This window comes from Dipodomys ordii, unplaced genomic scaffold (assembly GCF_000151885.1).
Source record: "Dipodomys ordii isolate 6190 unplaced genomic scaffold, Dord_2.0 Scaffold18, whole genome shotgun sequence".
In the NCBI taxonomy this organism is placed as follows: domain Eukaryota; kingdom Metazoa; phylum Chordata; class Mammalia; order Rodentia; family Heteromyidae; genus Dipodomys; species Dipodomys ordii.
In genome coordinates this window covers 8,044,982-8,070,797 of record NW_012267234.1, presented here as the reverse complement: position 1 = coordinate 8,070,797, position 25,816 = coordinate 8,044,982, and the positions used below count along the sequence as shown (strand labels likewise).

The following is a 25,816-nucleotide window of genomic DNA, read 5'->3' as shown; positions in this document are numbered from 1 at the left end:
CACACACACACACACACCCTTTGGGAGTTGGTGAGATAGGATAGACTACACTTGAGTTTTAAAGCCAACACACACACACACACACACACACACACACACACACCCTTTGGGAGTTGGTGAGATAGGATAGACTACACTTGAGTTTTAAAGCCATCACACACACACACACACACACACACACACACCTTTGGGAGTTGGTGAGATAGGATAGACTACACTTGAGTTTTAAAGCCATATCAGTGAGTCTGATGTCCAGTCAAGACCAAAAGCCAGCCAAGCGCCAGTGGCTCACACCTGTAATCCTAGCTATTAAGGAGGCTGAGATCTGATTCACGGTTCAAAGCCAGCCCAGGCAGAAAAGTCCATGAGACTCTTATCTCCAGTAAACCACCAGAAAACCGGAAGTGGTGCTGTGGCTCAAGTGGTAGAGCACTAGCCTTGAGCTGAACAGCTGAGGGACAAAACCCACTCCCAGAGTTTAAGCCCCATGACTGGCAAAAACAAAAACAAAAAACTGAGGATACAGACCAGAACAGTGTGGCTTACCTCAATAGCATAGCAGAAGTCTGCACCTGCTGTTACAGCCATCATTGACAAGAGTCCTGTGCCAGTGCCAATGTCAAGAACCAAGGCCTTCTCTCCTCTGTCCTTCACCCTGCTCACAGCAGCCCGAATACCCTGGTAATATTTTATATTCTAAGAGAGAAGAAGAAATTGCTGTCACTTCACATCTGTTACTAAAAATAAGTGAAAAAGTACTATATACTATCTACAGAGTCTGAGTTGGCAGCATCAGTATAAGCCAGAATCCTCTGACCTTCTTGGTCTCTAGAGGAATAGCACAGCTCAGATGAGCTAGGCAAGGCTTAGAAGACTTTAGGAGTACTGGCTTAGCTTCCTGCCCTGATTAAGCAATTGTTTCTTCAATATTCACTCAAAAAATAATGGCTTAGCAGTAGAACACCTCTACCTAGCAAATGGGAAGCCTGAAGTTCAAACCCCAGTAGTACCATTAAGACAAACAAAGGATCCTAACAATATCTTTTTTTTCTTATCTAAGTACTAGGACTCAAACTCTGGGCCTGAGCATTCTCCCTTAGCTTTTTTTGCTCATGGGTGGTAGTCTATAACCTGAGAACTGCTCCATTTCCAGCTTTTTCCTGGATAATTGGAGTTAGGAGTCTCATGGACTTCTGTGCTCCAGCTGACTTCAAAATGTAATCCTCAGATTTCAGCCTCCTGAGTAGTTAGGATTATAGGTATAAACCTGTGATGTCCAGCAATTTGTCAATCATATCTTAATAAAGCTGAGGAGGAGAAATAAAGCCAGAGTTAGGACTCAGCCTCCTGATTGATTTAATGTCCTGACCACTACATTACGTTGCTTTTTGGTATCATTTTTTTATTTTGTTTTTGTCAGTCATGGGGCTTGAACTCAAGATCTAGGCACTGTCCCTGAGCAATTTTTTTTTTTTTTGGGTCCGGTAGTGGGGCCTGAACTCTGGGCCTGGGCGCTGTCCCTCAGCTCTTCAGCTCAAGGCTAGTGCTCTACCACTTGAGCCACAGCTCCGCTTCCGGCTTTTTTCTTTCTGCTTATGTGGTGCTGAGGAATCGAACCCAGGGTCTCAGGCATGCAAGGCAAGTGCTCTACCACTGAGCCACCTTCCCAGCCCCCTGAGCAATTTTTACTTGAAGCTAGTACTCTACCACTTTGAGCCACAGATCCACTACCAGTTTTTGTGTGGTTAATTGGAGATAAGAGTTTCACATACTTACCCTGCCCAGGTTGGCTTCAAACTGAGATCCTCAGATAGCTAGGATTACAGGCATAAGCCACTGACCATCCGCTGTTTTTTGCATCTTTTAATCCAAGATTTCAAACACCACGTCCAGATAATGTTTTCCTCCAAGTGCTCCAGTGGCTCACACCTTTAATCCTAGCTATTTAGGAGGCTGAGATCTAAGGAACATGTTCAAAGCCAGTCTGGGAAGGAAAAGTCTTATCTCCAGTTAACCAACAAAAAGCTACAAGTGGAGTTATGGCTCAAGTGACAGAATGCTGGCCTTAAGCAAAAAAAAAAAAAAACAACCAAAGAACAGTGCCCATGCTCTGAGTTCAAACCCCAGGAAAAGTGTGTGTGTGTGTGTGTGTGTGTGTGTGTGTGAGTGCATGTATGCATGCGCGTACATGCACACACATATACACACACAAAATAATGGTTTCCTTTTATACTTACCCTGTCTTTGTCATGCAACATATCTGCATAAGATGACCTAAAAAAGAAACAAGTCAAAAACCTTTGATAATTATCAACTAAAAGAAACATCCTCATATATAAACCAATTTCTCAATTAGATAGAATAAATACATGGTTGATTTTAAGTTATTTTAATCACCAGGCTGGTGGCAAACACTTTTAATCCTAGCGCTCAGGGTCTGAGGCAAAAGAATCATGAGTTTAAAGGTAGCCTGTACTAAATAGCAAAATCCAAACAAAGCTGGGCACTGGTGGCTCATAATTATAATCATAGCTATTCAGGAGGCTGAGATCTGAGGAACAAAATTCAAAGTAGCCTACACAGAAACATCTGTGAGATTCTTAGCTCCTATTAACCAGCAAAAAGCCAGTTAGGTATCAGTGGCTCACTCCTGTAATCCTAGCTACTCAGGGGCTAAGACCTGAGGATAATGGTTCAAAGCCAGCCTGGGCAAGAAAGTCCCTGAGACTCTTTTTTTTTTTTAGGTCCGGTCGTAGGGCCTGAATTCTGGGCCTGGGCGCTGTCCCTCAGCTCTTCAGCTCAAGGCTAGCGCTCTACCACTTGAGCCACAGTGCCACTTCTGGCTTTTTTTCTTTTTTCTTATGTGGTGCTGGGGAATCAAACCCAGGGCCTCAGGCATGCAAGGCAAACGCTCTACCACTGAGCCACCTTCCCAGCCCAAGTCCGTGAGATTCTTATCTCCAATAAACCACCAGAAAACCAGAAGTGGCACTGTAGCTCATGTGGTAGAGCACTAGCCTTGAGCTGACGAGCTGAGAGACAGCACCCAGCCCAGAGTTCAAGCCCCACGACTGACAAAAAGAAAAAAAAAAAAGGAAAAAAATATGTAGTTTAGAGACTGGGAATATGGCTTCGTGGTAGAGTGTTTGCCTAGCATGCACAAAGCCCTGGGTTGGATTCCTCAGTACCACATAAACAGAAAAAGCCAGAAGTGGTGCTGTGGCTCCAGTGGTAGAGTGCTAGCCTTGAATAAAAAAAGAAGCTCAGGGACAGTGCCAGGCCCTGAGCTCAAGCCCCAGAACTGGCAAAAAAAAAGCCTTCTAAGGAGAAAAAGAAAACACTTTGTTTTTTCACACAAGAGAAGTTAACTACATAATTAAATTTCATAAACTCCCTGTTACTGAACCCTGGGTCCTTTTTCCTCCACTAAATACAGTCTCTAAGACTCTGGTAAGGCTGCTGCTATTTGATATATGGCACTTCAGACAAGCAGGACTTTGATCAACTCCTACAAACACACTACCTGGCTAACCAAAGCTGCTAGTGACCACATCTCCCCTGATTATCTACATCTGTATTCTGAAATGCCTGCTCTAAGACTAAGTGCCCCATCCAGCTGTGTAGCCAATCCTTGTTACCTGGCAATCTCCTGGTGGTAATCATAGTGCTCATCTTCCTCCAGCCATTCCACAGATCCTGTGGTTGGATTGGCTCGTCCACAGAAGACCTTCATGGTGCCAACCAGCTTCCTGGTGTTGGGATAGAGAAGCAGCCCTCCAAGTTCACTTCTTAGGGACAAATTTGATAGTCAGAAATCTATTCAATCATGCACCCAACCATCAAGGGGCTGGGGGGTGGAAGAAAAGAGGAAAAAAAATCAAGAAATTTACAAAAACATTGAAACACTTCAAAGTATTTGTTAATCAGTATTTTAATATTTCCAGGAAGAAACCCCTTAATTATATACTCAGCATATAAAGAGCTACAATAAAGGAGCTGGGAATGTGGCTTACTGGTAGAGTGCTTCCTAGCATGCACAAAGCTCTGGGTTCTATTCCTCAGTACCACATAAACAGAAAAAGCTAGATGTGGTGCTGTGGCTCAAGTAGTACAGTGCTAGCCTTGAGCAAAAAGAAGCTCAGGGATAGTGTCTAGGCTCTGAATTCAATCCCCAGGATTAAAAAAAATGTCATACTAAGCCCCCAAAAATTTGAAATGCGTGGCAGTATGGCTCAACTAACAGTACCTACCTAGCAAGCTCAAGGGCCTAAATTCAAACCAGAGTATGACCAAGAAAACAAAAAGGTAAACCAGGTGTCGGGGGCTCACGCCTGTAATCCTAGCTACTCAGGAGGCTGAGATCTGAGGACTTCAGTTCAAAGCCAGCCTAGGATGAAAGTCTGTGTGTGACTCTTATCTCCAATAAATCACTCAGAAAATGGAAAGTGGCGCTGTGGCTCAAGTGGTAGAGCACTAGCCTTGAGCTGAAGAGCTGAGGGATAGTGCCCAGGCCCAGAGTTCAAGCCCCTTGACAGACAAAAAAAAAAGGAAAATCACAGAATGCCTGTTCCACACCTACCCATCATCTTCTTAAAAACTAGCTTCAGGCTGGCACGAGTGGCTCACGCCTGTAATCCTAGCTACTCAGGAGGCTGAGATCTGAGGATCACAGTTCAAAGCCAGCTCGGGCAAGAAAGTCCGTGAAACTCTTATCTCCAATAAACTACCAGAAAACTGGAAGTGGTGCTATAACTCATGTGGTAGGAGTGCTAGCCTTGAGCTGAAGAGCTGAGGGACAGCACCCAGGCCCAGAGTTCAAGTCCCAAGACCGGGGGGAAAAAAAACTAGCTTCAAAATCTCCCTATTCTATTAGTCAGAATTTTTTTAATGCTCTTTTGAAGTTACCTAGTCTAAGTAAACATGAAATTCTTCTAGAAAGACAGGAAAATAATCTTTCCTGAAATGATGCTGTCACTAGCCTGGCTCAAAGTACTCAAATTGTCTTCTGGGAACACCCTTCTAAGTCAGGTGCCAGTGGCTCATGCCTATAATCCTAGCTACTCAGAAGGATCTGAATATCCTAGTTCAAAGCAAGCCAGGACAGGATAGTCCATGAGATGCTTATCTCTAATTAGCTACCAAAAAGCCAGAAGTAGAGCTATGGGTAGAGTGGTAGCCTTGAGCATAAAAGCTCAAAGGCAGTGAGTGCCTTTTTTTGAAGACAGAAAACCCACAACTATCAGAATCTGTAATGTGCTTTGGAAAATTATGTCCACCAAATGCTATGTCAGAAATTATCATATGTGGCTTGAATATTCAGGATAGACTTAAAAGATGGATAGTATTGGGAGGGGCTATTTTATTGTATCAGAAAGGTCTAGACAATCATATACACTAAATAAATTAGTTTGGCTAAAGTGAAAATGAACAAGTGAAAACAAACACATCAATAAGATCCTCATGGGGAAGGATCCAGAAGCCCTTATCCTATGGTTCACGTGGAATCAATTTTAAAACCATTTAAAAGATAAAACTGTAAAGAACTTTAGTCAATGGAATTCCTTTCTTCTCTGTGATGTGGCTCAATCTAGGATTACAATGTTTTTTTTCGGTGGCTCAGTGGTAGAGAGCTTGCCTTGCATGCATGAAGCCCTGGGTTCAATTCCTCAGCACCACATAAGCAAAAAGAAAAAAGCCGGAAGTGGCGTTGTGGCTCAAGTGGTAGAGCACTAGCCTTGAGCTGAAGAGCTGAGGGACAGCGCCCAGAGTTCAGGCCCCACAACAGGACCCCCCCCCAAAAAATATAGAGATAGGCTAAGGGTGAGGTTCAAAGATAGAGCACTTGCCTAACCTGTACGAGACCAATACCCAATTTTAGAGGAAGAGATTATACAGAAATCTAAATAATTACTTTTGGGGGTACATGATGCTGGGACGTCAAGCCCAAGGTCTCATGCATGCAAACTCTACCTCTGTGCTACATCCTATCTTTACATAATGAAGACGGAACCATGTTTTGGTTTCCAACTCTATGAAGGAACAAACTGGTTCTAGTTAAAAACTATATATCCTTTATCAGTAACTTTCCTCAGGTATTGCTGTAATTTGTTCTCTCTCAGAAGTCCATACTTCGGATTCAAGAGAGCTCTAAGATCTTCTTCCTAATCTTCAAGAGTTGAGAACGCACATGGTCATTTACAAGGAATGAATGGAAATCACCTTCCCAAATCTCAATCATAAGAAGCATAATCATAAACAACCTAACCATAATCATTGTAGTTCTAGTATTGGAGATCAAGAACCTCTCTGATGCAAGGCAAACTCAATACTACAGAGCTACATCCCCAGTTCGCATAGAGAATAACGGAAAGAAAATAGGTCATGGATGGATAGGTTAGGCTAAAGTTGTGTAAGAGTAGTTTCTAATATGTGGATATTTATCCAACTTTTCAATGACAGGGCCCTAAAGTAGAAGTACAAGATGCAAAAGGAAAACGTGACAAAAGTCCACTCAGAATTTTGAATAAAAGTGCAAAGAGCAGAGGAACTGATGGCCTTCTGGAAGTGACACCAGGCTTTCCACTTCGGTGCATGTCTATACCGTGCGATACGTCTACCTCGGGTGCATCCCTTTACAAAACTACTCCAGGTGAGCTGACAGAATGCTTTCCACTCGTACTTAATACTAATCCTCGGAATCGTGACTTAATAAAGGCCAGCTACCAGCATCCCAGCACCTAAGAGCACAGGGCCAGTTTCGTGTGCGGAGGCTGAAGCAGTGTGAGGTCTGGCTCCAGAGAGGCGCCGGGCACGAGTACCGTCAATGACCCGGGCCCGGCGCTGGGCTCGGCCACAGACCCTGCGAAGGCTCTCAGCAGGCCAGACTGCAGGGGCGGGCGGGCCTGCGACCTCGCTCTCCCGTCGGCCACGGGGCTCCCACTCTTTCCGTGAGGACTCAAGAGAATGTCCGGCAGAGACGCGTGTCCTGGCGTCCAAGCACAGCCACACCAGACGCCTCTGCCAGAACCCTAGAGGTAAGGGAAAGATGATGGCGGTCCCGGGGACTCCAACCACACGACCCCCACCTTCTCAGAACACCCAGCACCTCACCGGCCTCTCTCTGACCAACCCGCTCACCTCCGCCGCCATCTTGCCGCGGCCAGCATGTGGGGGCGGGGCATCCCGACATCAAAGCAGAACGTCCCGGGGGCGGGGCCAGGAGCGGAAGGAGAGGGCTTCCCTATTTCACGCCGCGTTTTCCCACAGTCCTCCGCGACCGGGGCTATGGAGGCCGGAAGGACGGCGGTGCTCCGAGTGAAGCGGAAGCGCAGCGCGGAGCCTGCCGAGGCTCTAGTGCTAGCTTGTAAACGCCTCCGAGGCGCCGAGGAGGGGTCGGCCGCTCAGAAGACTCCCGAGTGTCTGGAGAGCACGGCGGAGAACAATGTCTTCCAGCTGGTGGCCACCGTGCGCTCCCAGGTACGGGGCGGCGATGGAGTCTGTGGGGAGGGGATCTTAGGGTACCGCTGGAATTCCAGGGATGCCCTGACCCCCTCACACCCTTGCTGATGCCGTTCCCCGCTCCTGCCTGTCCCCCCACCCCCCAGGAGGAGCCACTTCAACCCCTCGTGCGGGCTGCCCTTCGCCCTTCCCGGGACAGCCAGCAGCGCATCCGCCGCGATCTCCGCGCCTCAGCTCGGGAGGTCCGCAAAGAAGGCCGCTACCGGGTGGTCTCCAGCCGCCGGGCCTCCGGGACCTCTGGCAATCTGGAAAGCCAGTGCGCGCCAGAAGCTGCCGAGGATGCAGGCTTCGAGCTGTTGGACCTGATCCACGAGGAGAAAGACCCAGAAGGTGTTGTCACGGATTCCTGCACAGTAAGCACCCAGAAGTGGGCCCTGGCAGTCTGGACTGTTGTACCAGGAGTCTGCGACCGAAAATAGGGACGGTTGTGATCTGTTTGGAGTGATGGCCTCATTTTACCGATTTGATTTACTTTTGACATGTGTATACGAGCGCCAGACGTTGTTCTTAGATTCTGTTGAACAGTAATGAGGAATTCAGGGAGATGAGAAAAACATAAAAATTAAAATCAGTGTAAGGTGGCAATACAGGTTGGGGGGGGTGCGAAACACTAAACAAGTGGACCCTATTTTTAGTAAAATCGAACTTAAATGAAAAAGACATGTGAGTGAAGATTTAAAGAAGCTGAGTAGCAAGCAGAGGCATTGGGGATATCTTGGAGAGAGGCTTTACGGGCAGAAGTCTTGCAAGAATACAGGTGGTTTAGTTTATACCAGGTCAGTATGCCTGGAGTCCAGAGAGATAACATAGTAGTAAGGAATTGGAAGGGATGCTTTCTAGACCCTGTAATGTTTGTAAGAAAATTGCTTTTCACTCTTAATGAAATGCAGGATCAGTGGAGCAAAGTAGATAGGGAAATTGATCAAAGGTAGAATAGAGACTAGATATCCCCAATTATCAGTAACTGAGCCCATAGTCCATGGGACCAAGAAAATTGAAATCAATACAGAGAACTATAGCAGGCCTGCCTTCATCCAACTCTTGGAACATGTTTTGAGTCATTCATCTATCATCTGTATTTTTACAGATAGCTGACCCAGATGTGATTCTCTGCAATTCTGTAGAGTTAATACGTGAGCGGTTGGTTATATCTGAAGATGGACCAGAAGTTGGGCGCCAAGAACAGAAACATGAAGACTATGTGTATGACATTTACTACTTAGATATGGCCACTCCAGGATGGATTGAGAACATTCTTTCTGTGCAGCCCTATAGCCAAGAGTGGGAGCTGGTAAGGGGTTCCATAAGGAGCCAGCGTGTGGCAGCCTCTCTATCTCTTGTCAGGGTACTGTGCCTTTCAACATTCTAGTCCTGATAACATTGTTCTTAGGTCTTGTTACTTAAAAGGAAAAATTTGAGGCAAGTGGCCAAAGTGGTAGAGGGCCTGCCTAGCAAGCGCAAGTTCCTGAATTCAAGCTGCCAAGTATATGTGTATGGAATGTGTGAGTGTATGGTTTTTTTTCTTTTCTTTTCCTCAAATACTTTTACAAACCTAATTTAGTGCAGAGAATTTAAGGAAAAACCATCAGTATTTATAGATTTTTTTTTTTCTTTGCTAGTCTTAGGGCTTGAACTTAGGGCCTGGATACTATCCCTGAGCTTCTTTCACTCAAAGCTACCACTTGAGACACACCACTATTTCTGACTCTGTTTATGTGGTACTGAGAAATCAAACCCAGGGCTTTATGCATGCTAGGCAAGCACTTTACCAGTAAGCCACATTCCCAGCCCCGCCACCCCTTTTTTTTTTTAAGTCAGTCATGGGGCTTGAACTAGGGCTTGGATGCTGTCCTAGAGCTCTTTCACTCAAGGCTAGCACTCTACCACTTCGAGTCACAGAGCCACTTCTGGTTTTCCAATGGTTAATTGGAGGTAAGATTGTCATGGATTTTCCTGCCCAGGCTGGTCTTGAACTATGATCCTCAGATCTCAGCCTCCTGAATAGCTAGATTACAGCTGAGCCACCAGTGCTCAGCTGTTTATAATTTATGTTAATAAGAAATCTTTTACAATGTTTACAAGATCTTTATGGCTGGAATATGTGTAGAGGCATTTAATAAAGTAATCTAGATGCTTTTAATAAAAATGACAGCAAAAGGGCTGGGAATATGCTTGCCTAGCATGTATGAAGCCCTAGGTTCAATTCCTCAGTACCACATAAATGGAAAAAAAACAGAAGTGGCGCTGTGGCTTAAGTAGTAGAGCACTAGCCTTGAGCAAAAGAAGCTCAAGGACAGTGCCCAGGCCCAGAGTTCAAGCCCCAGAACTGGCAAAAAAAATTAAAGAGCAAAATAATTTTTAATTTTAAAAGAGGAAAGAACGTTAGGTGGTGAAAGATAACATCCTAACACCACTATTCTTTTTTTTTTTTTGCTTTTTTTTTTTATTGTAAAGATACTATACAGAGGGTTACAGTTACATGAGTGAGGTAATGAGTACACTTCCTCTTGAACATTGTTAGCCCCTCCATTGTTTTCCCCCTACCATCCCCTCCCTCCCTCCCTTCCCCGAAGTTCTTTTTTTTTGATTGTGATTAAGTGATTACATAATTTCTAAGTCACAAGTTCATTCTAACTTTCCTGGAGCAAATTGTCTATCACAGTCTGTAATATATAACAGTGTTCACATGTTATATACCATATTTGCTAACACCACTATTCTTAAGTTCTAACATCATTAATGAGAAAATCAGAGATAGTATCTGCTACACTAATAATGTAAGACAAGCACTTTATCCTCTCACCTGCACTACTACCAGTTTCACAGTCATACACCTGTTTGGACCAATGCATGGCCCTCTACCCCTGCCTTCCCATAGCTGGTACTTTTAAATTTTGTTCCTGGTCTTTGGCATTAACCACATTCCATACAGTCCCTCTCCCCCATGACTGCCATTCAGGAATTTGAAGATGGTTGCCTTATCTACTCAGAGCTGTTGCTCCTCTACCCTGCTGATGGAGTTGGAATGTGGTATTCTGAAATTGGATTCTGGGTAAAACAGGGCTCTTTGCCCACTCATAACCTAAGATCACTACAGCCTCTTTTGCAGCAGTCAAATTAACCCCCTAGTCTACCTTTATCACCTGGCACCTTTCTCTGAGTCTTCCCACACTGATATGCTAACAGTTCCCACAAACTTCATAACCTTGGAAATTTTCATTAGACTCATGTTTGCTTTGAGATGTGCAGGTGAATGATGAACAACCAGCAGAGGACATTTATGAAGATGAAGATGATGAGAACAGTGAAAATAATTGGCGCAATGAGTACCCAGAGGAGGAGAGCAGCGATGGAGATGAAGATTCCAGAGGTTGGTGGCAGCCCAGATAGGGCGGGGACTAAGTATCCAAGACTAAGGTCTAAGAGCGATAGTTTTGTTGTAAATGACTTTCCTTCTCTGACAGGGAACAGTGTTTTCAGAGAAACTGCTGTGAGGTCAGTCAGGTGTAATGTCAGGCAGGCCTGTGCTCAGATCCTTATGTCATTGCTTATCTGTGGTTTCAGGCAAGTTACTTTACTTTCCTGAGCTTTATTTATTGTCCTTTTTCCTATTCTTCTTTTTTGGGGGGAGGGGGGCCCAGTCGTGGGGCCTGAACTCTGGGCCTGGGCGCTGTCCCTCAGCTCTTCAGCTCAAGGCTAGCGCTCTACCACTGGAGCCACAGCGCCACTTCCGGCTTTTTTCTTTTTGCTTATGTGGTGCTGAGAAATCAAACCCAGGGCCTCATGCATGCAAGGCAAGTGCTCTACCACTGAGCCACCTTCCCAGCCCCTCCTTTTTCCTATTCTTATCAAGAAAATATTAAGCCAGGTATGAGTGGCTTATACCTGTGATCTTACCTTCTCAGAAGATTGAGATCTGAGAATCAGTTTGAAGCCTGCCTTGGTAAAGTAGTCTTTGGAATTCTTATTTTCAATTAACTGACAAAAAAAAAAAAACAAACTGATCTGGAAGTGTGGCTTAAGTGGTAGAGTGCAAGCCATGAGCCAGAAATAAGTATTAAGCTAGGCTTAGGCCTGTAATCCCACCACTTGGGACATTGAGGAGGACTGGGATTTTGTTGTCAGCCTGGACTATACAGCAAAACCCTGTCTCAAAAAAAAGGTTTTCCATTAGCAGTAGGCTCAGGGTTGTTGAGTTATTTAACACTAAAAACTGTTGTGTTGGGGCTGGGAAGGTGGCTCAGTAGTAGAGCGCTTGCCTTGCATGCTTGAGGCCCTGGGTTTGATTCCTCAGCACCACATAAGCAAAAAGAAAAAAGCCAGAAGTGGTACTTGTGGCTCAAGTGGTAGAGTGCTAGCCTTGAGCTGAAGAGCTGAGGGACAGTGCCCAGGCCCAGAGTTCAGGCCCCATGACTGGACCCAAAAAACAAAACAAAACCTGTTGTGTTTTTCATCTATTGTTTTAAAAATATCCAATATTGACATATACCTGGGGGAATAGGAAGGAAACCTGTCCTGGCAACCCAGTTCCTTTGACAATTACGTCCTTCTAAGTGCAGCCAACAGAAACCAACATACTGCCTGGTAAAGGAACAATTAAACAGTGACATAACAACAAAATCCTATACTGGGGCTGGGAAGGTGGCTCAGTGGTAGAATGCTAAAAAATCCTATACTAAAGTGATGTAAACTGGGGATGTAGCTCTGTGGTTGAGTGCTTACCTAGCATGTATAAAACACTGAGTTCAATCCCGAGCAATACAAAGAAATTCTTTCAGATTTTGCTGAGCCTGGTGATATACATCTGTCATCCCAGTATTTGAGATGCTAAGGCAAGAGGATCCAGATTTTAGACCACCTCAGATACAAAGAGAAACTGTGTCAAATCAACCGGGTAAAGGAAATACTCCAGTGTTAAGGGACCTGAATTAGTGAGAATATAGTTGCTGCTTTTTTTTTTGTGGGGGGAGAGGGGGTCTGTAGTAGTACTTGAACTCAGGGCCTGGCCTAGGCAGTCCCTGAGCTCTTGTGTTCGAGGCTAGCGCTCTACCACTTTGAGCTACAGCTCCACTTCTAGTTTTTTGAGTTGTTAATTGGAGATAAGAGTCTCATAGGGTCTTTTCTGCCCAGGCTGGCTTTGAACTGAGATCCCAGATCTCAGCCTCCTGAGTAGCTAGGATTACAGTTATGAACCTGATTTTTAAAAGATTTTTTACTTGTTATTATGAAAGTGATATACAGGGGGTTACAGTTACAGAAGTCAGATACCAGCAGTTGTACAGCAGTTAAATTAACCCCCCTAACTCTACCTTGGCACCTTTCCCTGAGTCTTTCCACACTGATATAACCTTAGAAGTTTTCTTTGCTTTTCTTTTCTTTTTCTGGTCAGTCGTGAGGCTTGAACTCTGGGCTTGAGCGCTATCCCTCAGCTCTTCAGCTCAAGGTGAACGCTCTACCACTTGAGCTACAGCGCCACTTCCAGTTTTTTAGAGGTTTATTGGGGATAAGAGTCTGACCGACTTTCCTGCCTGGGCTGGCTTTGAACCGCGATTCTCAGATCTCAGCCTCTTGGGTAGTTAGTATTACAGGCATGAGCCACTGGCACCCGGCACCTTAGAAGTTTTCTGTTTGGATGTCACCCTTTCTTCACTCTCTCCAAATATGACTGTTTTTTTTTTTAAAGGGTATTCTGTATTCTAAATTGAGCATGTGTTCTAGAAAGAGGAACAGCAATAACAACAAAATGCCTTTTTAGAATGGAAGAGGCTCTTGTAACAGCCTGCATCATACAATAAGTCTATTCCTGATTTGTTCCATCTAGGTTCTGGCTCTGATGACTCCAACAGCCTCAGTGAGGAGGAAAGAGACTTCAATGTGCGACAGGTGTGGAGCAAGTACCCTTTGGATGTACAGAAGGCGTTTGACTATGACAACCCCCAGGACCTGGATTCAGATTGACTTGTAATATCCATGTAGTTCTTCCATAGACTCTTGAGGGATTGGACCAATGTCAAGGCCTGGTGACATCCTTTTGGATTTCTAATCCTTTTGGATTTCTAACTGAACATATGGAGGGAAAAAGCATACCCAGTAACAGGGAAAACTTAACCTAAGAGAATGAATTTTTTCCTCTCACAGTAGAACTCGTTGGCTTCAATCAGAGGTGATCCTACAATGGGAGAAAAATGCTATAAAAATGAAAGTTTCTTTCACTTCCTGGTGTAGGTTTCTTTTTCCCTAGTACAAGTCTGTGCTGAAGGCCAAAGGAGAAGCAGTAAGGTTCTTCTGCCTCTAGTGAAAGCCCATTCACTCTGATGAAGGGGCTGGAAAAGAACTATGTATAGTACAGCCCAGGTAGCAGCAGCTGTTAGGGGAAAAAGTAGACTCTGTCTGAACCATGAGGTTTTAGTAAACAGTCATCTCTTCTTCCCTTCTTGGGATTCTGACAATGATAAACAGATTATTGTCATCTTTTGGCAGTGGTGCCAAGGAACAATATGTATTAATGTGATATTCAGTTGAATAAACACTTTTGGGGGGGGCTTGAACTCAGCATGTGGGTGCTGTCCCTGAGCTTTTGCTCAAGGCTAGCGCTCTACCACTTGAGCCACAGTGCCATTTCCAGCTTTGTCTGAGCAATTCATTAAAACCAGCTGGGGCTGGTTTCAAACTATGATCCTCAGATCTCAGCCTCCTAAGTATCAAGGATCACAGGCATGAGCCATCAGTGCCCAGCTAATATTTTATATAGAAGAAAGCAATTCCTTTAAAACCTTTTTTTTTTGGGGGGGGAGATCCGGTCGTGGGGTCTGAACTCAGCCTGGGTGCTGTCCCTCAGCTCTTCAGCTCAAGGCTAGCGCTCTACCACTTGAGCCACAGTGCCACTTCTGGCTTTTTTCTTTTTGCTTATGTGGTGCTGAGAAATCGAACCCAGAGCCTCATGCATGCAAGGCAAGTGCTCTACCACTGAGCCACCTTCCCAGCCCCCCCTTTAAACCTTTTAAATGCCTTAGTTGTCATATATCTATCTATCTATATACACACATATATATATACATACATATATATATATGTATGTATATATACAGTCCCCACACATACCCACAAAGAAAAAAAGCTGGTGAGACAAGTTTTAAACTTAATCTTACTAAGGATTTGTGTATATATGTATGTGTGCGTGCCAATACTGGGTTTTGAACTCATGCTTTCAGGTAAGTGCTCTACCACTGAGCCATGCTCCAGCTTGGCTAGTGAGTTTGTTTCTGACTCCATTACATGGGAAAGTGCATTACTCAGAAAATGCCTTTGTGGTGTTTTTTGTTTGGTTGGGTTATTTTGTTTTTGTGGTACTGGGTTTTGAACATAGGGCCTTGTGCTTGCTAAGCAGGCTGTACCTTTGAAATCATGTCAGACTTCCAGCCCTTTTTGTGCTGGCTAATTTTGATAGGGTGTCACTTTCTACCTGAAAGCACATTGGATCATAATCACCTATTTTAGGTGTCCTCTTGTTGCCAGGATGAAAGGCACATGGCACCATGTCCAGTTTCCCTCCATTGAGGTCAAGTCCTGTGGACTTTTTTGCCCAGTCAGGCCTTGAAATCTCTTCTTCCCAGTCTCAGCCTACCACATAGTTAATACTTTTTAAAAAGTATATCACTGTATTCAGCTGTGTGTTGAGAAGGGGTCTTGAGAGCTCCCCAGGCTAGCCCCCAACTACCACCCCCCCATGCCTAGCCCCTCCAGAAGCTAGGATCAAAGGTGTGAGCCACCAGTGTCCAACTCCTACATTCTACTGTTTTTGTTTTTGTTTTTTTTGGGGGGGTTGATCATCAATCTTGAACTGTCTTCAACTCTGGACCTATGTGCTGTCCCTGAGTATTTCAGCTCAAGGCAAGTACTCTGCCACTTGAGTCATAGCACCACTTCCAGTTTTCTGGGCTGGCTTTGAACTGTGATCCTCAGATCTCAGCCTCCTGAGTAGCTAGGATTACAGGCATGAGCCACCAGTGCCCAGCTCCACTGCTTTTTATTTTCACATGCTTCTCTACATTGTTTCATTTGTCTATTTTATAAGCCTTTGCTTATATTATTCTCTACATGTCAGAGTGATTCAGTTCTGTGTATTTAGGTCCTACTATTGCAACCAATTAGACTAGCAACAGACCCAATTTTTTTCATTCCAAGTTCCACAAAGGTAAAACTCAATGTTGCATAAATAGGCAACAACTTAAGTGTATAAAAGCCTCTTGCAGGCATAGAAATAAAGGATTAAAAACTATTCTACCATTCTAATGTGTTCAGTGCTTCATATGTATTCAGGTTTTGTCAACCTTGGAAGGACTAACAACTTTATGAAGTATACCCTCAGTAAAAGTGCACAAACTGTACCATTGCAGAAAGGATTAGCACACCAGGAGATGGATTTAAGGAGGCAAACAACAAAGACTTTGTGGGAATTAATTCCACCATGAAGCTTGAGTGCTGTTAGTCAGGCTTTGCTCCCATAGAAGACCCCTGGGGGCAGTCTGTATCCAACACAGAAGAATGTTGTCCAGGTTCAGTAATGAGGAGTTGACATGGCTCACTAATCAAGTGCTAGGGCACCTGGAGTATGAGGCCCTTGCTTCTCCCAGAAACCACTGGGAGGCAGCAAATTCCAAGGATCAGCAGTTTGTGGGTTAGAAAACATTAAAGCCAGGGTCAGGGACAAGCACACACTGCTTAAAGTATTAGCTTCAGAGGTACCCTGGGATTAGTGCCATCTTGGCTCACAGCCTTTGCACAAGACTTCTGTCCTAAGGAAGGAATCTACTATATAAATCCTTAACCCATGACAGGAATGTCCCCCCCATACTCTCACAGAAAAATGACTTAAAAGAAAGGCAACTGATCATACTCCCCTAAATCTTTATTGAACAAATAAATGTTTTTTAAGCTTACTCTGCAACTGGGACCAGTTTGATGAATGAATAGAGAGGGAGATTGTCTGTAGGGTAGGTATGTCAAGCCAACAGGTTCTTCAGGGGAAATGACAGTGGAGCATTCCATGTATGGGAGCATTCCAGAACAGTTGTACAATCCAATGCAACAGCCCATGAAGGAAGATCCAAATAGGCCAAGTCTGTTGTTCTAGCCTTACCCAGTAGCCCAGCTTGAGCACCAAAATTAGTTGCTTCCACTTTTGCAGTTTGCTGGGAAGTCAGATTGAGGTTGAAACAGCAGTTCCACCAGGAGGGAGGGAGGGCATGCAGATGAGGAATGCACTATCCCAAGACCCACCAAGGTAGTCTGGAGTGTAAATAAAACCTGGTGCCGGGGACAGAAGAGAGAATGCAGCCTGGGGTAAGGTTTTCCAAAAAAGAAAATGATCGCTTCCAGCACCAAGGTGGGCTTGCCTGGGTCTGCATAGCAGGCCTTACAGAGAACAAGCTATTTAATGACATGGGTCTGTAAAATGTTCCCCAAGTCAATGACAACTGGTAGAATGCAGGTGATTCACCTGGATTCCAGAACATTCCAGCCCTATTAAAGTTCATTATAGAAACCCAGAGATCAACTATCAACTAGAACAAAGACCTAAGGTTTCATAGGGTTATCCTTCAAAATAATTATTACCAGACTTAGGACTCATCATCATTGTCCATCTGTCTTTGCTGTATCTGAGCCAGATGCTAGTAATGTGACATCTAAAGTGTAATCAGGTACATGATCTTAAAAAGTTCACCTTTCTGGGTAAGACTCAATGGAAGATTGTGGGAAACTTAGTATAAAATCTGCAGCCAGAACCTGACCTGCCACCATACTGAGACATCCCTAGGAGAAGAGAGACTGCATTTGGGGTTCTTGAATTTTTAAACATAATCAGCTTATTATATCCTGTAAACAAATGAATGCTGATGTTCAGCTACAATTGGTGGTTTCAATGAAAAATAACGAATTCAGGAGTTTGAATTTGGTGGCAGCAGTAGCATGTCTAGTTAGCTGCAGAGCTGCTTTCTCTCCAGCTGCAGCATTTTCCCTGCCTTTCTTTCAGGACCTTCATGGGTCATGTTTCCATCTAGGAGGGGCACAGTGAGGTAACCAAGATCAACTCATTATAAAGCTGGTAATTTGCCTATCTTCATAAGGATTTTAACCAGAGTGTGGACATGATCCAAGCAAAGTCAGGACCTCCTCATGGAGATGCATAATCTGTATAAAATGGGAGCTGTGGCTTCCCAGACATACAGACCCACAGCTGAGAAACCAGTCTTGACAAAAATGTTCAGTGAGCCCAGCTGAGACCCTGAAATAATCCCCTGCCATCAAGCCTGTTTGTTTTGAGTGAAATTCCAACACAAGGTCCTCATGAAATTCAGGAACAGAGATACACATGGTTCCCATATCAATTAAATCAGTTTTGCTATTCATGTCACCTCAACCATCCAACAAGCAGGAATGCAATTCTCTCCTGAGGAAAGAAGTCTGAATTACAGGAAGAAATGGTATCATTTCAGGTTTCTAAAGTCAGGTGATTGCACCTAATTAGAGGAAGACTTCCCATAAAGAAGCTCCGCTGTAGAGACTCCTGGTTCAAACCTGTGCTGGTGAGTCACCAGCACAGAATCAACCTAGCACTTCATCTTCCCCTGCTGCAGCTCACCAAGGTTTGTCATGGCTGTACCTACCCACCAGGAGCAAAACTAAACCACCATTCCCCTGCATCTCAGCTTCCCCTCTATCCTATGGTCCCCACCTTCAGGCTGGCCTGAACCCTGAGTATCCTTCCATAGCTTACCAACTGGAAAGCATTAGCCCTGAGCCCCCCTTACAGTCTCTTTTAATTCAGGAGGGTTGGCCCCAGTCTTATCTTGGTGGTTGTGGCCACAACCTTCTGGGCTTTAGGGATGTCATCTTTGGCCTCTAGTCAGTTTTCCTCTCAACCTTTTTCTCTTCAGCTATATCTAGCTCAGTCAGGACGCAAAAGCAAAGCTTCTGGGTGACTCTGGTGATAGTAGCTAAATGAAAATAGAAAAGCATAAAGTTTAGCAAACACATTTAGCTAGTGCCCCAACCTAAACACCAGAAGACTGAAAGTTCATCTGGCGCTCCCTTCCCACCTGTCCCTGGGGCATACTGAAATTGGCTTTGCCCCACCCCCAACCAGTATCTGTTCTCCATTTTATGTCCAGCCAGAGTCTAAGATACTTAAGACTCCTTGTCTTCCCAGGTGAGTGGCATAGTTTAACCCAGAATAGGACACTAATTGTGTCAAGATCAAAAGAGAAGCAGGGCACCAGTGGCTACACCGCCTGTAATCCTAGCTACTCAGGAGGCTGAGATCTGAGGTTCTCAGTTCAAAGCCAGCCTGGGCAATAAAGTCAGTGAGTCTTAGCTCCAATTAGCAACCAGAAAACCGGAAGTGGCTCTGTGGTTCAAGTGGTAGAGCACTTGCCTTGAGCAGGGACATCACCCAGGGCTAGAGTTCAGGTTCCACGACCAACAACCCACCAAAAAAAAGGATCAAAAGAGAAGTATGTGGGTACCCATGTTGACATAGCTAGTGAGTAATGGAGCAGACACTCACCCAGGACATTCCGGATAAACAATGGCCTCCGGGACTCTGGCAGGTAAACACCCATGAAGTAGACAGGGACCCCAGACAGGGCAATCCCAATGCCAATGAGAGAATTGATGGCGTCACTGAAGAGGGGCACGATCACCAGAAACATGGAGCATAGGCAGAACACAATGGGAAAAAACAGGCTCAGCTAAAATGGAAGGAAATGAGATATATGAGATGATGGTACAAGCCATAAGCAAGAAGGTACCTTGGAGAAAGGGCCCACCCCTCTAAACCTGACCTTGAGAGGCCGGGGCCGCTCGGGCTCCTTCCAACGAAGGTAGAGTTGTCCGACAACAGAAAGGCCCACAAAGAACCAGTAGCTGAAGCTGAAGTAGTTGATGAGAAGGAAAACGTCCTCCACAATGAGGTAGATGAGTGTCATGGTGCACTGTGGAGGAGGTAATGGGGAAGAAGAGTGAGCACTGTCACCTCCAGCCAACCCAGAGACTCTACATCCAATCATCTTATACCTGGGTCTCAAATACTTAGGATATAAATGGAAGAAAGGCCTCCAAGCATCACAATGTCCTGTGGCTTTAAAACTGCATAAAAGCAAAATTAATCCATACCCACTTGGAGAGAAGACAGAAGTCACCCTCTCAAAGGGATCTTAGAGGACGGATCAGGGACTGAAGTCTTAGGACAAGGTCCAATTTGCCTAAATGTCAAGCATACATAATATTCCAATCTATCTTTTTCCCTCAAAATAACACAACTTAAGGCAAAAAGATCCTATTCTGCAGAGACATGGAAGGACCCTCTGTATTAAGAAAAATGGTCATGGAAGTGGCGCTGTGGCTCAAGCGGTAGAGCGCTCACCTTGAGCTGAAGAGCTGAGGGACAGCGCCTAGGCCCAGAGTTCAGGTCCACGACCGGCAAAAAAAAAAAAAAAAGAAAAATGGTCAGGCTGGGAAGGTGGCTCAGTGGTAGAGCGCTTGCCTTGCATGCATGAGGCCCTGGGTTCGATTTCCCAGCACCACATAAGCAAGAAGAAAAAAGCCGGAAGTGGTGCTGTGGCTCAAGTGGTAGAGCGCTAGCCTTGAGCTGAAGAGCTGAGGGACAGCGCCCAGGCCCAGAGCTCAGGCCCCATGACCGAACCCCCCCCCCCAAAAAAAAGAAAAATGGTCAGGCTTAGTGGTATATGTCTAATTCCAGCACTCAGGAAGCTGAAACAGAAAGATCTAAAGTGGAAGGAAAAAAAAAAAGAAAGAAAAATCTAAAGTGTAAGGTCAATCTAGGCTACACAGAGAGATTTTATCAGAGAGAGAGAGAGAGAGAAATAGTGGAGGAGTTTGGAGTACAGTTCAGTGGTAGAACACTTGCCTAGCAAGTGGAAGAAGGCCTAGGTTCCATCCCTAGCACTGCATAAATAAAGTATGTGCAGATAGACAGATGGTTTTCAAATCTTGGAATAAGGCCTACCTATAAAACACTTTAGTGCAAATTAGAAAGAACCCTACATAAATATGCCCAAACCCCCACCCTCTGTGAGCACAGCTTACATTGAACAATAAGGCAGGAATGGGTGTGAAACGCTCAATGTGGATCATAGACAGAAGGTCTGGGAGGTGGCCCTCACGGGAGCCCACAAAAAACAACCTGTAAAGATAAGAAATGTGTCAGCAGGATCCTTTTACTCAACCACACAACCATAATCCTTACTTAGATAAACTAGTCTCAGAGCCCCAGAAATAGCAGGGAACAGTCTTTCAGACTCCATGCATGCCTAGCCCATTATGCATGAATACCCACATCTCCACCCTCTTCAACTATTAGCAACCCACCACTACTTGGAATGTACCATGCTACCATTCATTATCCACTGCCCACCCCTCTCCCAATCCTCAGCAGTGAAACTCAACTATCCTTCACCTACACTCCCACAACCAAATACCTCACCAACATCCCATTGATGCTGCATCCTGGCATCACCTACCAGCAGCCCAACCCATCCAACCAGTACCACCCTCACTCTGCTATTTGCAAATTTGTAAATAAATTTGTAAATTTAAATGGCTTTTAAAAAGAAGGGCAGCTGGGCGTCAGTGGCTCACGTCTATAATCCTAGCTACTCAGGAGGCTGAGATCTGGGGATCAAGGTTCAAAGCCAGCCCAGGCAGCAAAGTCCATGAGACTCATCCAACCAACCACCAGAAAACCAGAAGTGGCACTGTGGCTCAAGTGGTAGAGTGCTCACCTGGCTGAAGAGCTGAGGGACAGCGCCCAGGCCCTGAGTTCAAGCCCCACAACTAACCAAAAAATAAGAGCAGCGTCTGTGCCCTTCCATGACTTCATATATGATAGACTACGGTGAACGAGGGGATCAGAGACAACCCAGGCCTCCTCTCCATATCTAAAACACTCCACCAGGCTGGGAATGTGGCTTAGTTGTAGAGTGCTTCCCTAGCATGCATGAAGCCCTGGGTTCGATTCCTCAGTACCATGTAAGTAGAAAAGGCTGGAAGTGGTGCTGTGGCTCAAGTTACGGTAGAGTGCTACCCTTGAGCAAAAGAAGCTCAGAGACAGTGCCCAGTAACTGAGTTCAAGCCCCAGGACTGGCAATATAAAAATAAAAAATAAAATTCTCTACCAGCTGGGAAAATGATCAATGTAGATGAAATATCATCCAAAGTAGCCTCCAACAGCATAGAGAGCACTCACTTATTAGGCTTGAGAGTTGGCTGAGGGAGCAAAAAGCTTTAAAAGAGAGGATCATATCTGAGTTGGGAAGAAGAGCCGGAGTTTTCCAGAACTAAGTGGGCAAATAGGGAACCATCACATTTAAAGACAAAAGACCTCAGAGTCATTACAAAGTGTAGCTCAGCCAAGCGCTGGTGCCACATAATCCTAGGCTACTCAAGAAGCTGACAGCTGAGGACTGTGATTTGAAGCCAGCCCTGGGAGGAAAATCCATGAGACTCTAATTAACCACTCAAAAACCGGAAGTGGCACTGTGGCTCAAAGGGGTAGAATGCCCCCTGGGCACAGGTGGCTCATGCCTGTAATCCTAGCTACTCAGGACATCTGAGTTCAAACCCCATGACTGACAAAAAAAAAAAAAAAATACAGGCCCTAGGCTGGAGGTGATGGAGGTAGGCACCCTGATGAAGGAGAGAAATGATCATCTCAGTTAAATTTAGTGAGTGTGTGTATGTACACAAACGTGTATATTTGCGCACGTTTCAACTGGGGGAAAAGGATGGACATTAAAGGAAAATTCCAGATGCCAAGAGGCCAAGCAATTAAAACAGCCATAATGGCACAACTGGAAAAAAAAATAACATGTGGAATAAATAGTAGATGTTTGTAAGCCACCCAGGAAGAACCCCAGGAACTGATGACACCACCAGAAAAGACATGATAGGGCAAAAGTTTGAGTTGGCTAGTGAGAATTAAGGATTGCATCTGGACATGGTGGCACATGCCTGTAATTCCAGCACTCAAAAGGCTGAATCAGGAGAATCATAAGTTTAAGGCTAGCCTGGGTCCATATAGTAAGTGTGTGTGTGTGTGTGTGTGTGTGTGAGTATGTATGTGTGTGTGTTTATATATGTCTATCATTGGTAAAGTTGACACTCAGTACCTTGATGAAGCAAAGATAGATGCATTAAGGCCCCCAAAGCAGGACAGAGCAACAGCAATAGGGATGGTCCAACTGAACATGCCAAACGTCTGGTCAGCAAATGTCTGGGGACAAAGCACAGGAGGACATTCAACACAGGACAAAGTTTGGAATCAGCCTACATGTATGATATTAGGTCAAAAGCAGTCATTGCTAAGCAACCCACCCTCTGCCCTAGACTTATCCCCTCATACTACAGAGCTGGTCTGGCTGCAGAGAGAAAGAAAGAGGGTCATTTAGTGGGGCTAGATATCATGAGCTGATGATCCTCATTTAAGGATCCCAAGAGACTCACCACAGCCACAGCATCACTATTACGGACATCTGAAATGCTCAGCACTGTGTAATAGGCAACGTTGGTCAGGATGTAGATGAGCATCACAATTGGCATAGAAATCCCAATGGCCAAGGGCAAATTTCTGTTAGGACAAGGGAAATAGGACCACCTAAAACCAACCTCTCCTGGGACCCAAGGTTCATCAAGTATCCACTGGAAGGTTTTAACATTTAACAGTTTATTGGCCACTGGGTCTTTTAAGGCTGGCTCCTCTTCACCTTATATCCCAAGGTGGGTATGTATCTTATGCCCATAGGCTCTTTCTACTGAGTAAGAGAAAAAGAGAGGGTGAAAGAAAAGAGAAAGGGACAGGAAGAGAGGGAGAGAGAAAAGGGATCAAAGGCAAGGAGGGAGGAGCACTTTTCCTGTGAAGATAGCTCCTTGCCACAATAGGTCCAATGAGTCCCACAGAACTTTATGTTCATGCATCTCTGATCTCTGGGGACTAGAAGCTAGGCGACGGAACCCAGCTGGCCAAAAGAAACTCCAGTTCTGCCATTTGTCATCTCAGTACCGGCTGAGATTACAAGGCCCTGAGAGCTCAGCCCCAGCTGAGTCTGCTGCTGGCTTCTCTAAGGAGGATCCTGGGGCTCTCCAGTGGGAACATGAAGGTAGGAGCCAGGGGCCTTCCTACTTTCACTCATTCCTATCCTACCTCTTGATCTCTCCTAACTGGAGAAGGGTGAACAGGAAAATAGGATGAGAGGCAGAGGGAGGAGGCGTGTTCAGGGCAAGTGCACCCACTACAGCAGCAGTTTCAGTCAAGTTGGAGAGTGAAAGTATGATTTTTGCCTTTACCTTTCTGGGTTTTTTATTTCTTCTGTTACAAAATTAAGGGTGTCCCAACCTGAATAAGAGAAGAGGGCAGAGTAGAGGGCAAGAGAGAGGTTCCCCATATCCCAGGAGGAACCCTCAAAGGAGTTCATGAAGTGCCCAGAGTGTCCTATGGAGGCAAAGACAGATGGGGGATTCAGGGAAAAGGAAGAGGTTGAGGAAAAGACATGGAAAATATGTGGAGAAGAGGAAGGATGAGGAGAAAGGACAGAGGAAGGAAACATGAAGAAAGGAAGGAGGGGAAGGAAGATAAAGAGGGGCAAACAAAAAGGGAAAACGGGAAAGAAAAAAAAAAACGTTATTTAACACCAAAAGAACAACAGCCCAAGTTTTCCCCCACACTTTATTACACCCCACCTGTTCACTCAGAAAAGTTCCTATGTCTTCAGGAAAACTGGACAATCTCAGAAAAATAAAGTTCTTCCTGGCTGATGTGCCTTGTTCCGATTTTTTTCTAACACCAGTAGCTGTTCCCCTTAAAGGAGACATTTTCTACTAGCAGTGCAAGGTCTTGGCTCAGATCACGACACAATTTGGTCACATGGGTTTATTAGTCTCACAGACCACTGCTCTATTAGCAGTGGGTGCAGGTTGATAAAGACAGGAAATTACAAGCTAAGAGTAACTGAGGTTTTCTTATCTCATACTGGGTCACCCCCACTCTTCAGGGGGCCAGCTCAGGCCAAGATACCGATATGTCCTTCTCCCTAAAGGCATGTGGAGACTGCAGACCTGAAGCCCAGGGGCAGCACCAAAATACACAGAACAGAGATCTCCTGAACACATTAGGGGTTTTAACAAAGACTCAGCCTTCTAAGGGAACTTGTTACTGACCTCTGTAGAAAGATAGACCCAGATCTCATTGTGGCAAAAAGGCTAGGTATGCAGCAAGAACAGAGAACACAAAGACTCCTGTTCTCCAGAGCTGTCAGGCACTGTACATAGCAGTGGTTCCCTGAGGTTTATCTTGAGGTCTATGTTGATTGCTCGACAATCCAATTTGACCCCAAGATGCTCCTGAGACTCTGGGGACATCTAGATGGTTGCCTGCACTTACTTGGCATGAGCATAGTCCAGAACTCAGATCCTGGACCAACTGCCTACGAATCCCCTAGGGCACTTCATAAAAACACAGCTTTTCGCTTATAGCTTGATGATCAAGCATTTGTATAGTATTCATGAGGCCCTGGTTTAATCCCCAGTACCACAAAAATAAAAACAAACTGGGCACTGGTGCCTCACACTTACAATCCAAACTACTCTGGAGACTGAGGCTGGAGGATTGTGACTCCAAGCCAGCCCAAGCAGGAAAGTCCATGAGACTCTTATCCACAATGAACCACCAGAAAACCAGAAGTAGAGCTGTGGCTCAAAGTAGTAAAGTGCAAGCCTTGAACAGAAAAGCTCAGGGACAGAACCCAGGCCCTGAGTTCAAGCCCCATGACCAACAAATAAATAAATAAACAAACAAACCCAACCTTTTAGACTTAAAGCCAACCAGAGATTGAGTTGAGGGTCTCAGCTCTCCAGGTTATTTTAAACACAGCTGCATTTAGAGTCTGATCATCTAGAGGAAGGGGCTGTTAAATGAGGGAGAAATCCTTGGCTGAAGATCCTTAGGATTTCCCTTTTGAGCCAAAGAGATTATGGGAAGCCTATTATTCTCATGGTCAATTCAGTGTGCTCTGATCCAGAAATGAAAAGCTCTGCAAAGCCAACATTCAGAAAAGCAGTGCCAACTTCACAATATTCTGCTATTTTGCTCAGTGAGCTGGCTTGGGGAGGAATGCTGAACCCAAATCCGGATGAAAAGTGAAGGCTGTAAAATAACCACAAAGCCAACCTCCCAGAATACACACACACACACACACACACACACACACACACACACACACACACA

General features: G+C 45.0%; 3 protein-coding genes across 4 annotated transcripts in view; 1 reads left to right on the top strand and 2 right to left on the bottom strand.

Moving 5' to 3' along the window:
* Positions 1–7,220, bottom strand: part of Prmt7 (protein arginine methyltransferase 7) — a 34,067-nt gene extending 26,847 nt beyond the window's left edge. Inside the window, exons 1-4 of one of the 2 annotated variants that reach the window (XM_013013017.1) lie at positions 7,138–7,220; positions 3,639–3,847; positions 2,238–2,274; positions 547–696 (exon numbers count right to left, since the gene is read on the bottom strand). In XM_013013017.1, the coding sequence (XP_012868471.1) occupies positions 547–696; positions 2,238–2,274; positions 3,639–3,733 (282 nt within the window). In that variant the 5' untranslated portion in view covers positions 3,734–3,847; positions 7,138–7,220. Of the gene's footprint in view, positions 1–546; positions 697–2,237; positions 2,275–3,638; positions 3,848–7,110 lie in introns of both variants that reach the window. The other variant, XM_013013018.1, reaches the window with a different exon arrangement.
* A 59-nt stretch (positions 7,221–7,279) lies between these two features.
* Slc7a6os (solute carrier family 7, member 6 opposite strand) lies at positions 7,280–14,240 on the top strand. The gene is made up of 5 exons (XM_013012628.1): positions 7,280–7,476; positions 7,605–7,871; positions 8,606–8,809; positions 10,768–10,888; positions 13,340–14,240. Exons 1-5 carry the CDS (start codon positions 7,285–7,287, stop codon positions 13,474–13,476), a joined length of 921 nt encoding a protein of 306 aa, XP_012868082.1. The 5' UTR covers positions 7,280–7,284; the 3' UTR covers positions 13,477–14,240.
* Positions 14,241–16,405: 2,165 nt separating this feature from the next.
* Positions 16,406–25,816, bottom strand: part of Slc7a6 (solute carrier family 7 (amino acid transporter light chain, y+L system), member 6) — a 39,732-nt gene continuing 30,321 nt past the window's right edge. Inside the window, exons 6-12 of the mRNA XM_013012668.1 lie at positions 23,881–24,025; positions 23,041–23,164; positions 22,707–22,810; positions 20,626–20,722; positions 19,362–19,511; positions 19,085–19,268; positions 16,406–18,515 (exon numbers count right to left, since the gene is read on the bottom strand). Coding sequence (XP_012868122.1) covers positions 18,421–18,515; positions 19,085–19,268; positions 19,362–19,511; positions 20,626–20,722; positions 22,707–22,810; positions 23,041–23,164; positions 23,881–24,025 — 899 coding nt within the window. The 3' untranslated portion in view covers positions 16,406–18,420. The remainder of the gene's footprint in view (positions 18,516–19,084; positions 19,269–19,361; positions 19,512–20,625; positions 20,723–22,706; positions 22,811–23,040; positions 23,165–23,880; positions 24,026–25,816) is intronic.

What these genes read in the sequence shown, in the direction of transcription:
- Slc7a6os (XM_013012628.1), top strand. Translation starts at nt 7,285, where the DNA reads ATGGAGGCCGGAAGGACGGCGGTGCTCCGAGTGAAGCGGAAGCGCAGC. An exon ending in TGGCCACCGTGCGCTCCCAG is followed by an intron (nt 7,477 to 7,604) that starts GTACGGGGCGGC and finishes CCCACCCCCCAG; the next exon opens with GAGGAGCCACTTCAACCCCT. An exon ending in TGGAGATGAAGATTCCAGAG is followed by an intron (nt 10,889 to 13,339) that starts GTTGGTGGCAGC and finishes TGTTCCATCTAG; the next exon opens with GTTCTGGCTCTGATGACTCC.